The sequence below is a fragment of the Astyanax mexicanus genome, chromosome 17 (assembly GCF_023375975.1).
Source record: "Astyanax mexicanus isolate ESR-SI-001 chromosome 17, AstMex3_surface, whole genome shotgun sequence".
Taxonomy (NCBI): Eukaryota; Metazoa; Chordata; class Actinopteri; order Characiformes; family Acestrorhamphidae; genus Astyanax; species Astyanax mexicanus.
In genome coordinates, this window is record NC_064424.1 from 42,680,928 (window position 1) to 42,695,584 (window position 14,657).

Sequence of the window (14,657 nt, forward strand, 5' to 3'; positions counted from 1 at the left end):
ACAAAAAGGAACTCTGTTAGTCTAATTTCTACCTGAATAATTAAGATTCTACCCTGCTCTAATTCTGTGACCTTTGGATTATCTAAAAACAATCTACTATTAAAAAGCACTCCCACCCCTGCCGAAATATTTGACCCGTGACTAAAATAAAAATCTCCTTTCCACCACATCTTCCACTCTGCCTCATTATCATGATCACTATGCGTTTCTTGCAAAAAAAGGATGTCTATATTCTTTTGTGTAATGCATTCAGAAATCATAGCCCTTTTCATCTTGTCCCTGCCACCATTAATGTTTAAAGAGCCTATCCTAAGCCTCTCCATGGAAAGAGAAATTAGAAGGAATAAGCAGACAAGGACAGCAACAGTAAAAGAAATAAACACCCTGTGCACTGTGATCATTGTTTTTCTTTTTTGAGACGCTCCTTTTGTCTTAGTTTAGTCAGATGATTCTTTAGACGAAATCTCTTTTTTCTGTCTAATTCCACAAAACTGGCTACTGAACGCAAGTGCACTACAGATGCTATAAATTTTTCAACATCTGGAAAAAAAATCTACAACATTAACCGATTTACCAAACGTAGTATCCAGGAAATCATTAATTTCCTTCAGAGTATACAATGGACTGTCTCCCCCAAACTGAGAGACACCAATGTCAGATATATCTGAGAAACTATCATCATCCTGTGACCCACGCAGCTCCATTTCCTCATCCAGCTCCATAGAACTCTCTGCTACCTCCGTGTTTATCCCAGCCCCACTGTGAGCCAAACCACTACTCCCAGCACTCTCCGCCTGTGCCTGTACCATTACTGCTGCACCAGGCTGCGGGTCCGACACCTGACCTGCATCACTCAGCCTTACCTGCTCAGCACTTAGCCCCTCCCCCTGATCACTACTGACCCTCCCCTGCACCCCGCTGATCCCTACAGCAGCACCACCGACCTGAGCACTGGCAACCTGATCAACACCACTACCCCCAGGAAACTGAACAGATCCGTTCCCGTCACTACTCTCTCGCTCACCATCCACCTGCTTACTCTGACCTACACCACCACCACCCTGCTCACACTCACCACCACACTCTCGCTCAATATTTACAGCTGCAACACCACGCTCCTGCTCAACCTCACCTGCACCAACACGCTCCTGCTCACTCTCACCTGCACCACCACGCTCCTGCTCAGTGTTTGCAGCTGCACCGTTATCTAAAGGCTCACCTGTGAGCAGCGCTGACTGTACACTGTAGCTCCCCTCAGCCTGACCCCCTGTCCCAGCTCCACTCGGCCCAGCTATCTGACTATCCCTCCCTCTGTGCGGACAGACAGACTGCTTGTGGCCAATATCCCCGCAATCAAAGCACCTCTGACTTCCAGTACTAGCGTACAGCATGTAGGATTTTCCTTCATATAAAACTCTGAAGGAAACATCTAACGTCGGCTCGTTCAAGAACATTAGAACTGCGCGCCTGAATGAGAGGACGTGCTTGAGCGCGGGGTTCTTACAGTTCAGTGGAAGCATTCTCACATCACTCACTATCCTCCCAAAGCGGGAGAGTTCCCGCTCTATATCCGCGTCGGGAATAAACGGGGGGGTGTTAGAGATGGTAACTCTTGTTGTAGTTGCACCCAGCGGAGTAACGGAATAAAGTTCTCCACTTACCCGTATTCCGTGCTCAATCAGCTGGTATGCGAGATCCCTCTCTGTCAAGAAAACAACCACGGCCTTATTCATCCGGGACGCAGATACAATGTTCTCGCATCGCACGCGCTCTCCTACTGCCAACAGGACCTGCTCCACTGAAACCTCGGATCTCACCTCGCAGCGCACCCCGTGGCGAAGCGAGAGAGAGCGGCCTCCCCCATTCAGGTGAGCCGCCATCCCCGCGCTCCGCCACGAGGCCCAAAAAAAACCCGAAAAAAGTTAGTAAACAATTATAATAAAGAAAAAAGAACGGCGCTACTTATGATATTGTAGCAAGGTACGGTTGTGATACAATAAAGCCCCGAAAATTAATCCAGAAGAACAATGTAGAAGTAAAGAAACATCCGCTCTCAGCTCCTCACACCCGCTCACCCGGCATTCTCACCCCCACTCCCAGCATGCAACACAGAGAGAGAGAGAGAGAGAGAGAGAGAGAGAGAGAGAGAGAGAGAGAGAGAGAGAGAGACTCAAAGAGAGAGAGAAAATGAAAGACACATGAAAAGAAGCAGAGGAAGTGTAAGAAAAGTAGGGGAATGGTAAAATAAAGAAACAGAAACAAATGGAGAGTTAAAAAGAAAAGAAATAGACATAAAGAAATGAAAGAAAAAAAAGAAAATGTTACAGAAAGAAAGAAAGAAAGAAAGAAAGAAAAAAAAACAAAGAAAATAAGAGCATTAAGGATGGGGAAATGTGGGGATGGGGAAAGAAGAAGGTGAAAGAGAAGTAAAACAAAAGGAGAGAAAAAGGGAAAGGGGCATGCGAGAGAGATATTGATAAAGGGAGAATGAGAGAAAGTGAGGACGGATGTGAGAGCGAGAATGAGAGAGAGAATGGTAGAGAGAGAGAGAGAGAGAGAGAGAATGGTAGAGAGAGAGGTGTAATGAGTGTGAGTTATGGGCACAGCAGTGGTTTAATAATTCAATAGAATCCAAATTTTAGCCGACACCTGTGCACAGCGGCGGGAATAAAGCAGAGCTGAGGAGAGAGGAGGAGAAAGAACGGAGGGTAAGAAAAATGAGGAGGAGGGTGAGGACGAGGAGGAAGAGGATGGGAATAGGGATAAAGATAAGGATAAGAGTAAGGATGGGATGAGGATAAGAACGAGGATAGGAATACGGGTAAGGATAAGGATGTGAATGAGGATGGGATGGAAATAGGAATGAGAGTGAGGATGGGGATAAGGATACTGAGAATAAGGATGGGATGAGGATAGGAATAGGATGAGGATGGGAATAGAGTAAGCAATGGTGTGAAGAAGGTCTTGAGGACGAAGATGAGAATGAAGATGAGGAAGGGGATAAGGATAGGGAGAAAGATGCGGATGAGTATGGGGTTGAGGATGCAGAGGAGGATGAAGTAAACAATAGTGTCAAGGAAAGTCTAAAATTTGGCTGCAGATTGGTCTTGTGGACGGGGTTGAGGATGAGAATAAAGAGAAAGATGGGGATAAGGATGAGCAGGATGTAGATAAGGATGAGGATGGGTTGAAGCATGCAGAGGAGGATGAGAATAAGGATGGGGTTTAAGATGGGGATGGAGTAAGCAATGGTGTGAAGAAAAGTTTAAAAACTCAACTGCAGACAGGTCTTGAGGATGGAGATGAGGATGAGGAGAATGATGCGGAGGAGGACGAGGATGGGTTGAGGATGCGGAAGAGGATGAAGTAAACCAAGGTTTCTTAACCTTTTTAACTACGCGACCCCCTTGTATTCTCCAGAAAATTTTGCGACCGCCCCCATCATTGGCAGCGCAAATAAAATGGTTGGGATGGTTGGGCCTGCATTGAGGCACAAATATATCAGGAACAGGCGCGAATCATCTTTCACATTGAGGCGGGCTCTGTATCTGTTTTATGGATCATGCAGAAGGTCCAGATTCACAGAGAAATGTTGATCTAAAGGGGAGGATTTTTTCAGTGCCATTGAACTTAGTGCTGGGACACTGTTAATAGTAAAATGCAGAAATCAGGCAGAGAGCATTCTTCGCCACATACCCCACACTGCAGTCGTGCATCCTCTCCTTCGCTTGTCTGTGCAAATTCATATGACTAAGCGACGCGTAACACCTTCACCACAGCGCTGAGAAGGGATTAGGCGGCCATGGCCCCGCCCCTTAGTGAAAATCATGAATCTGATTGGTTAGACTGTCCTTCGACTTTGCTAATAGACTCATTACTACACCCTTCTCAAAATCAGGAGAAGGGTCCACGAGCAGTCACGCGGGGGAGGAGCCATTTTAAAAAGCTTTGATTGGTTAAAACTGCTGTCAGTCAGATTCCAGATTCCAGAGTCCTGTAACAACTACAAAAAAAACACTAAAAGACTAATGCTTTGAATTAGTTGCTGTTTCCTTTATTTTAGTTAATTTATAAAATTAATTCTTACACTTACAATAGCTATGATATATATATATATATCCTAATTAAAAATTATGTAATTATTTACATGCATTTATTGTCACCCCTTCTCTGAAGGGTTAGAAGGGCCTCACTGCACACCACTGAGTTACAGTAGTGTGAAGTTAGGCCTGGAAGTAAAGGGTTTGCTGTTGGAATCTCACCTGCTCTACTGTGTGTAGGACAGATGTGGTAACAGAGACCAATCAAGTGTGTGTGTGTGTGTGTGTGTGTGTGTGTGTGTGTGTGTGTGTGTGTGTGTGTGTGTGTGTGTGTGTGCCGGGTGTGTGTTTACAGGGTGGGCTTCAGCTGTGCCGTGACTCCGCTGGTCCTGCACTGATTTATTATACAGTCATGTTAGAGACACTTGTGTCTGAGCGCTGGAGCGGCGCAGGCTGTGCGGATTCATAATTTATCTTTATGTTTTTATTTAGTATTTGTTCTTCTGGCTTTGTTGTCCTGACTGACTCTCAGTGAGCTCTGAGTGGAGAACAACAAAGCAGCTCGGCCTTTCTGCTGCCGTTCCAGCACCTGAACGGGTTGTTTTCTTCCTCTCATTTGTTCCCTTTGTGGGGGAAAAAGTTGGAATGTTTCCTTTTGAAAAGTGGTGGAAAAGTTTAGAACAGTCGCTTCAAACTTTTTGACCTTTAGAACTCTGCAGTTATTACTGTCATTTTGCTTCATGTACACACACACACACACACACACACACACACACATACACACATATATCTTGCCTAGAGAATAGCAATGCCAATAAAAGAGGACTCTCTGGAAAAGATGGATATTGTAAACCTATTGACATCATGCCTAATTCCAGAAGTGCAAAGCTGATTGTTTTATTCTTGTAGTTCAATGTATCAAATCAAATCCTCAGACCAATGTTCCAAAATGTAGTCCACTAATCATGTCCACATTTATTGCAGAAAACCCCAAATTCATGTCCCAAATTCAGGTCCAAATACTAGAGTTACAAAGTGCAGTTAGCAGCATGCCAAGCCCAAAGTAGAAGTACAAGAATATTGTTTATTCTGCCTTTGTTGGAGTAACTGTCTTTATTGTCTAGAGAGGAATGGTTAAGATTCCAATACTATAATATAGGTTTATGTTTGAGTAAATTGAACATTGTTGTTTTATTCTACAAACTACAGACAACATTTCTTCCAAATTTTCTAAAATAACAAAAGATGCAAAGCTTTCATACCTCAAATAATGCAAAGAAAACAAGTTCATATTAAAAAAAGTTTTAAGAGTTCAGAAATCAATATTTGGTGGAATAACCCTGGTGGTTTTTAATCACTTTTTTTTTCAAGCATCTTGGCATCATGTTCTTCTCCACCAGTCTTACACACTGCTTTTGGATAACTTTATGCCTTTACTCCTGGTGCAAAAATTCAAGCTGTTCGGTTTGGTGCTAAATGTTAAATCCTGCAATTGAAAAACCAACAGAGAGACAAAGAGAGCGTGAGATACAGAGAGAGAGAGAGAGAGAGAGAGAGAGAGAGATACAGAGAGAGAGAGAGAGAGAGAGAGAGAGAGAAAGGAAGAGTGAGCTATGGCTTTAGCTGCTGCTGAGGGATTTAGTGGGGGTCTGCTAACAGCGTGTTTCTGCCGTGCTGTGCTGGAAGGTGATGGGAGCCGCTGGTGACAACAAGGCCACTGTGTGTATCTCACGCTCCTGTGCCCTGCATGCCCATTTCCCTGGCCATTTACTTAGTGCAGTGTGTGTGTGTGTGTGTGTGTGTGTGTGTGTGCGTACTCACAGTTACATAATCTATAGCCTGGTTGTGTAGAGCAGGCCCTGACCAAGGCCGTTCAGCTTCATAGAGATTCATACAGCACGGCTGGACAGAAATGAGTGCTGCTGGCAAAGTGTGGGTGTGTGTGTGTGTGCTTGTGTGTGTGTGTGTGCACGTGTTATTGTGGTGTGTGTTTGTGTGTGTGTGTGTCTTAAGGTGCAAGTTTCTATTCATGCGCTGGAATGGCTGTGCAATTGAGTGTGTATGATATTTGCATGCGATTTGTGGAAGTCGTGATGGATGTGTGTGTGTGTGTGTGTGTGTGTGTGTGTGTGTGTGTGTGTGTGTGTGTGTGTGTGTGTCAGTGTGTGTGTGTGTAAGTGTTTGTCTCTGCGTGTGTTTCTCTGTGTTCCTTTGTGTGAAATCAAGGCGTGGAGGATTTTTTCTTCTTTTACAATATTTTACAACAATGTGTGTGTGTGTGTGTGTGTGTGTGTAGAGGGAGGGAGGGGGGGTGCCTGAGTGTGTGTGTTCTGTCTTGCTCAATGCTGCCATCTGTCTGTCACTCCAGTAAGAACTCGAGGTTACCCAACTCAGCAGAACTCACATACTCACACTCTATTACTACTATACTCTATACTATTACTGTGTGTGTGTGTGTGTGTGTGTGTGTGTGTGTGTGTAGGACACTAAATACATCAAAAAAGAGAAAGAACATTTTGGGTACAGAGGTTAGGAGTTTTTAGGTTAGGGTTAATATTAGGTTCAGTATAGTTATGATTTTAGCATGGCTAGATGAAGTGTTAACGTGGTTATAGTCAGGGTTAAGGTTAGGATTAGAGTAAAGGTAAAGTTAAATTGGGTTAGTTTTGGGATTAGTATGGTTACAACAACTATATGTGTGTTTTTCATAGACGTTCTCTGGGAAAATTGTAGGCTGCATAACCCACCTTTTTTATTTTTTTTTTGCTGAACTCCGTGGTCCTCCGGTTGTTTTGGTCCTGTCCAGACACACATCTCTGAGTTTCGTCTCCTTGTGTTTAATAAATAGCTATTTGTCCATTGCCACACACCGTAATTACACTTTGGGTGTGTGTTTTCACCGAGATCCACGCAAATATAACAGCGAGTGGAAATGGAGGAGCTACTGAACGCGATGTCATGTGACCGAGAAAAGCCAAAAAACTCACTGATTCTCCTGTTTTTTCAATTTTCAAGTCCGGATGCAAGAGTTTTATCACTGAGTAGAAGTGAAATATTGAGAAATTAATCCCATCATTAGGGCTTTAGATTTAGGGTTAAAATGAGGGTTATTGAGGTTACATTTTGGCTTATTTTGTTGACGGATATATTTAGGTATAAATTTGGCCTAGCTTGACTACAGAAATTACTTACCTTTTTTTTTTTCCCTGAGACACTCTGTGGTCCTCCATTAATTTTGGTTCCGTCCGGACACACATCTCTGAGTTTAGTCTCCTTGTGTTTAATAAAATAGCTATTTGTCCACTGCCGTGCACCGTAAATACATTTTGGGTGCGTTTTTCCATAAAGATCCACGTAAAAACACAACAACAGCGAGTGGAAATGGAGGAGCTACTGAACAAGATGTCATGTGACCGAGAAAAGCCAAAAAACTCACTGATTCTCCTGTTTTTTCAATTGCAGTCTGGATGCAAGAGTTTCATCACTGAGTAGAGGTGATATACTGAGAAATGAATCCCATCGATAGGGCTTTAGTTTTAGGGTTTAGTATTTTTTAGTATCAGTTAGGGTTAAAATGAGGGATTAGGATATAAATTTGGCCTAGCTTAACTACGGTAATAGAGAAATCAATGGTAGTCCTTACTACAAATATAGTAAAACACACACATGTGTATGTCTGTGTGTGTGTGTGTGTGTGTGTGTGTCTGGAGGTAAAATGCTTTAGTGCCAGTAGGTTCGTCTCTCCTGGGTGAGATCCAGTAGGAGGAATACAATTAGCACACATCCAGCACAGTCCATTTGTACCAGTCAGAGGCAAACATTAAAATGTATGTGAGGCAGGGCCTGCTGGGAGTGTGTGTGTGTGTGTGTGTGTGTGTGTGTGTGTGTGTGTGTATTGGGGGGGGTGAGTGTGTGTGAGTGTGTGACCTTGCTCTGCTCCCCGATCTATGTCCTGATCTACCCCCCCAACCACTCTCACCACTCTCTCTCTCTCTCTCTCTCTCTCTCTCTTTCCCTTTCCCCCTCTCTCGCCCCCTCCCTCTTTCTCTCGTGCTATCAGCAGCCATGGTGAAATAAATAATGCATCAAAACACATTAAAACGTTAGCCAGGCTTTACTCGCGATAAAAGAGGGAGATGGAAGAGTGTGTGTGTGTGTGTGTGTGTGTGTGTGTGTGTGTGTGTGTGTGTGTGTGTGTGTGTGTGTGTGTGTGTGTGTGTGCGCGCGTGTGATTAGGCCTGAAAACGTGTGAACTTTATGTAGTGGGAGGCCCCATAGCTCGCTTTTAATGTGGCTCCCGGACAGGGACATCTTTGTATCACATCTAAAGGACCTGAGTGAAAGCTCCTGTGTTGCCACTGTGCACTGTGGCTGTATAATTGTGGAGAGCTCTATCTGAGCAAAATACAACAGCTACGGCACAACCTGCACTGCTTTTAGCTCGCAGTTACACCAAATCAAATGAAATTTGCCTTTTTTAATTCAATCTAATTCATTCTTAACTATCACTTCTTAACTTTTGTTTATTTTTAAAGGGCCAATTTTTGTACCAGGAGTAAAGGTATAAAGTTATCCAAAAGCAGTGTGTAAGACTGGTGGAGGAGAACATGATGCCAAGATGCATGAAAACCGTGATCAATAACCAGGATTATTCCACCAAATATTGATTTTCTAAACTCTTAAAACTTTATGAATATAAACTTGTTTTCTTTGCATTATTTCAGGTCTGAAAGCTCTGCATCTTTTTTGTTATTTCAGCCATTTCTCATTTTCTGCAAATAAATGCTCTAAATCACAACATTTGTATTTGGAATTTGGGAGAAATGTTGTCTGTAGTTTATAGAATAAAACAACAATGTTCATTTTACTCAAACACAAAATTATAAAAATTATGAAAAAGATTAGCACCTCTATCTGTTTGTGCTTCAACAAATCAGTCATGCACACAATACGTGGAGTTATGTATCCATAACTAAGTTTTGGGAGTTGATCCACGCCCTCACTCCTCCCACTTCCTTCCCTATTTAAATCGGCACTTCCTCTCTACCTGCTCATTGAACAACCTCGCACCCACCTCCTCCCATCTTCCTCCTTCGTTAATTTTATGATTTTTCCTCGTGTTTCTCTTCATGAGAGGGGGGGCTTCGGCTTCACGCTTTACAGTGAAGCTGCCCCGAACTCCACCCCAATACTCTGAGTTCGCTCCCCCTCTTTTCTTCTTCTCTGCCCAGTCAAGGGCGTGGGTCAATACTAGCAAATGTCCAACTTTTATCAGTATATATATTATATATATTCTTCTCAGAGGTAACAGGACTATATATAACAGTGTCTGCATGCATGTGTGTGTGTGTGTGTGTGTTTGTGTGTGTGTGTGTGTGTGTGTGTGTGTGTGTGTGTGTGTGTGTGTGTGTGTGTGTGTGTGTGTGTGCAAAATGTATATGTATAAATAATGTGTGGAGTATGAACTGTATGTTGATTATTTCAGTCTGTGGCAGATTTAATTTAATATTTTAACACATCATCTATATGCAGAGACACATGTGCAAACACACACACATAAGCACACACACACACACACACACTAAACACCATCTATACATTCACTTCATAAGACCTGTTACTCTCTCTCTCTCTCTCTCTCTTTTCACCTCTCTTTTCTATTTTTCTCTCTCCCTTTCTTTTCATCCTTCTTTTGTTCAGCTTTTCTCTTTTTTTATATTCTCTCCTCTCCCCTCCACCTTTCTTTCTCTCTCCTCCTTTCATGTGTCTTTGCTCTGTTACTCTTCTGATGGCGTGTTGGCTCCACCCCTCCTCTCTGTCACCGTGGCGATTGGCATTATTAAAAATTGATTGGTGGCATGTATTATTGAGCCGGGTTGGGGGGAGGGGTCAGGAACCTGCCGAGAGTGACGGCACTGACCGGCTTTCCTCGCAGCACCGCTGACCACACACACACACACACACACACACACACACAAACACACACACACACACACCTGTATGCACTTATTTAACATGCTGTTCTCAATATGCCACACTCACGACCCTCCCCGCTATTTTGTCTCTTTCTTTGTCTATCTCTTACTCTCTCTCTTTCTCTCTCTCTCTCTTCTTGTGCTCTCACTTTGTCACTCGTTTCTCTCTCTCTATTATATTCTTTCTCTCTTATTCTCTTGTTAATAAGCTTGTTCTAATTCAAATTGTACACAATTCCAACTATCCCTTCATGTTCAATCTCAGATATCTAATCTCTCTCTCTTTTTTTTCTTTCTCTCTCTCTTCTCTCTTTTTGTCTGTCTATCTGTCCATCCCTCTCCTGCTGTGATCACAGATGAACAGGCCGATCCAGGTGAAGCCCGCCGACAGCGAGAGCAGAGGAGGTAGAGCTCCACTTTCTCTTTTTTCTAGCGTTCTTTCTTTTTTTACGTTCCTGTCGTCTTAAATCACCGTCTCCATTACCCGTAGATGTCGGAGTGACTCCCATTCTTAAGTGTCATATTTAATAGTGCACCTCAATGAGCGCTGACAGGCCTACAGGACCCAGAGGAGTCCGGCCTGCACCGCCTTTCATAAACGCCGGACCCTCCCCCTGGGGGCCTTCGCCCCACGGCACCACGGCCCCACCGCACTGATGCGTAGATCTGATGCATAGAGCTGTTGATGCACAAAGCACTTCAAAAGTTTGAGGACACATCACTTTATATTAAACTGCACTTTTATCGCTGTTCAGTTTCCACAGACCTGCCCAGACTCCACCTTTTAATGCATGATTTCATAGTTCCTGAGGGACACTGGTCAAGTTAGCAAGTTAACAAGTCCCCATTCCATGTTCCATATCATTCTAGATTACTATATTTTCACAATATATATATATATGCTCATTTACATTGTTCTAGAATTCATACTGTTCTGAGGTGCTATCCCCGTTTGCAGTCTTCTATAAAGTTCTCCTTGTTCTAGAATATTCTCTTCCTGTCACACTGGTCTAAAATGTTCTCTTCTCTTCACACTGTTCTAGAATGTTCTCCTAGTTCACACAGTTCTAGAATGGTCAACCGGTTCATACTATTCTGAAGGCCTGTACCAATACACACTGTTCAAAAGTCTCCTCTTCCCTTCGCACTGTTCTAGAATGTTCTCTTCTCTTCACATTGTTCTAAAATGTTCTCCCATTCCATAATGTTCTGAAAAAATGTCCCCATTTACACTGTTCCAGATTTTTCTCCCAGATCATTCAGTTATAGAATGTTCTCCCGGTCCATACTATTTTGGATGGCTATACCCATCCACACTGTTCTAGAATGTTTGTTTCCCTCACACTGTTCTAGAATGTCCTTTTTCCTTTCCCACTGTTCTAGAATGTTGCCCTAGTTCATGCTTTACTGAGGGGTGGCCCCCTTCCACACTGTTCCAGAACATTCTCTTCCCTTTACACTGTTCTTGAGTGTTCTCCCAGTCCATAATGTTCTGAAAGAATGTCACCATTTACACTGTTCCAGATTTTTCTCCAAGATCATACAGTTCTAGAATGTTCTCCCGGTCCATACTATTTTGAAGGGCTATACCCATCCGCATTGTTCTAGAATGTACGTTTCCCTTTACACTGTTCTGAATATTCTCTTCCCTTCACACTGTTCTAAAATATTCTCTTCCCTTCACACTGTTCTAGAATATTCTCTTCCCTTCACACTGTTCTAGAACATCCTCTTCCCTTCACACTGTTATAGAACATTATCTTCCTTTTTACACTGTTCTAGAACATTCTCTTCCCTTTACACTGTTCTAGAATATTCTCTTCCCTTTACACTGTTCTAGAACATTTTCTTCCCTTCACACTGTTCTAGAACATTTTATTCCCTTCACACTGTTCTAGAACATTCTCTTCCCTTCACACTGTTCTAGAACATCCTCTTCCCTTCACACTGTTATAGAACATTATCTTCCTTTAGAACATTCTCTTCCCTTTACACTGTTATAGAATATTCTCTTCCCTTTACACTGTTCTAGAACATTCTCTTCCCTTCACACTGTTCTAGAACATTTTCTTCCCTTCACACTGTTCTAGAACATCCTCTTCCCTTCACACTGTTCTAGAACATTCTCTTCCCTTAACACTGTTCTAGAGTGTTCTCCCAGTTTGTACTGTTTCAAAGGGCTGGTCCAATTCACACTGTTCTATAAAGTTCTAGAACGTTCGCTCACCTTCTAGAATATTTTCCCAGTTCAATTTGTTTTTAAAGGCTATACCACTCATACACAGTACTATAATGCTCTGTCACATTTCAATTCTTTTGTAGAAGAATCTGCTCTATCCACACTGTTCTTCAATGCACAATGTTCTACAGTGATCTCACCCATTCTCAACTTACTAGGATGTTATGTTGCATGTTTGCACTCTACCAGATTTACGTCTAGGCATCCATGCTGTTCTATGGTGCTCTAGAACACTGTTGTTGTGTGTTCCAACACCTCAGTCCTTCATTCCTATTCATTCTTTAAAGTTGTCCTTCAGTTATACTGTTTTTTCAGCTCTTAGTGAGGATATTCTAAACTGTCTGTAATTACCAGCTAGCAGGGTTTAGTGTGCTTTGGCCAGTGTGGAGTTTCTGATGCGTGAGAGAGAGAGATAGAGACAGATAGAGGGAGAGAGACAGACAGGCAGAGAGAGAGAGAGAGAGCTAGAGAGCGAGAGAGATAGCAGGGAAGCTTTTTGATTGGGGAATTGCTTGTCTTCCTTTCCTCCTTTGGGCCTGGTATTCCCTAACCAGGATTGATGGGTTCACGGAGAGACGAAGACAAACACACCGGAGAACTGGAGGAAGATGCACCCATTCCCTTCTCTCTCACTCTTTCTCTCTCTCTCTCTCTCTCTCTCTCTCTCTCTCTATTCAGCCTCTCTCTCTCTATATCTGGCTCCATACATTCACCTCTCTAATTTAAACCATCTTACATAATTCACACTTGACAGATCAATTGTCTCTGGCCTATCGGACCACCAAATTTATCCCGCCACTGGCCCCTCTAAAAGCACACTACCTCCCCTGTCAGAGTCTCCTGATGGCTCTCGCCGGCCCCCCTGCCCCATCCACTCACCAGCCATATACATGCACTCGGAGAGATGGGGAGAGAAAGCTAGAGGTCAGTGAGGGAGAGGACAGCGGGAGGAAGCGAGAGATGAAGATGTGCAGAGAGATGCAGTGGGAGAAAACAAAGACGGATAGAGTAAAGAATGAAAGGACACAGGGGAGAGACAAGACAGGAATACGCAGGAATGGAAAAGAATGAGAGGCATGTCCTTAATCTAAACAAAACACCCCCCTCCACTCCATCTCACTTTCATCATCATCTGAAGATGGAAAAGTCTCAAGGTGATGTGACTGGCTTTACAATGCCATGACGGCAGGAGTAGATGGAGATGGGCTAAAAAATTGGCCTCATCCCCGTCCCACACTTCCTCAGCCAACTGCGTAATTATACTGCTTATTAATGTGCGGTGGAACGTGGACATAACTATAATCAGGCTTTAAACCCTGGACTGTCCATCATTCACATCATTCTGGGTCTTCCATCATTTAGGGTTTTTCCCATGTAGGGTTCGTTTTTTTCTGGTTAAAGTCTGGAAAACACATTTGTTTGAGCATGTTCTCCTAGTTCATACTGTTCTAGAATGTTCTCCCAGTTCAAACTGTCCTAAAAGGCAGTGCCCATCCACGCTGTTCTAGAATGTTCTTGCATTTTATACTGTTCTGAAGGGCAATGCCCATCAACACTGTTTTAAAATGTTCTATTTCATTCATACTGTTCTAGAATGTTCTCTTCCCTTCACAGTGTTCTAGAATGTTCTCCCAGTTCCTACTCTTCTGAAGAGTTGTGCCCATCCATGTTTACACTCTACTAGATCATTCTAACCATCCATGCTGTTCTAGGGTGCTCTGGAACACGGTTCTGGAGTGTTGTAGTAAAGCTAGAAATGGCTTCTTACTCGCATTAGCTACTTGTTGCATCATAGCGTAGTGTCATGTATTTGGGCCCATTTTCGAGAGTAAAAATGCTTGTAGAGGAGACACCTCTCTGTCTATACAGCACACCAGAACCAACAGATGATAGTGTGTGTGTGTGTGTGTGTGTATGTGTGTGTGTGTGTGTCCTGATTTGAGGACCACACTTGTAAACACTCCCTACTGCGCGATGCCAGAGCAGAGATTATGTGTGTTGACTGGGCAAGGACACACTGTCAGAGGAAGTCTAACAACACACACACACACACACACACAGTGCTCATTAATATCTCTGCTGCATCATCCGTCTCCACACACAAACACACACACACACACACTCCTCATGTAGATACACACATTTACAGTGTAGAGAAGCTGCTGAAGTTTCCTTAAACAAAACCGCTTATATAACAGTACTGAAGCGCAGGCAGCGGCAGCAGCTGCAGATTATTTATTCATCTGCTTTTCTTCACACTTCACAGTCTTTTCATTTCTGTTTGTGTGTGTGTGTGTGTGTGTCTTCATAAATAAAAATACAGACTTTGTATTAAAAGTAGTAAAAACTCAAGGCTAACTTACAGTACCAGCAAAATGGCCTTAAACTCGTTTTTTACTATAC

General features: G+C 43.1%; 2 protein-coding genes across 11 annotated transcripts in view; both read left to right on the plus strand.

The window, feature by feature from the left end:
* The window catches only part of aurka (aurora kinase A), an 833,084-nt gene that overhangs the window by 638,795 nt on the left and 179,632 nt on the right, over positions 1 to 14,657 (plus strand). The window lies entirely within an intron of this gene.
* Positions 1 to 14,657, plus strand: part of celf4 (CUGBP, Elav-like family member 4) — a 143,481-nt gene that overhangs the window by 107,820 nt on the left and 21,004 nt on the right. For all 6 annotated transcript variants that reach the window (XM_007246010.4, XM_022676518.2, XM_007246011.4 and 3 more), the window contains exon 3: positions 10,372 to 10,420. In XM_007246010.4, the coding sequence (XP_007246072.3) occupies positions 10,372 to 10,420 (49 nt within the window). The remainder of the gene's footprint in view (positions 1 to 10,371; positions 10,421 to 14,657) is intronic.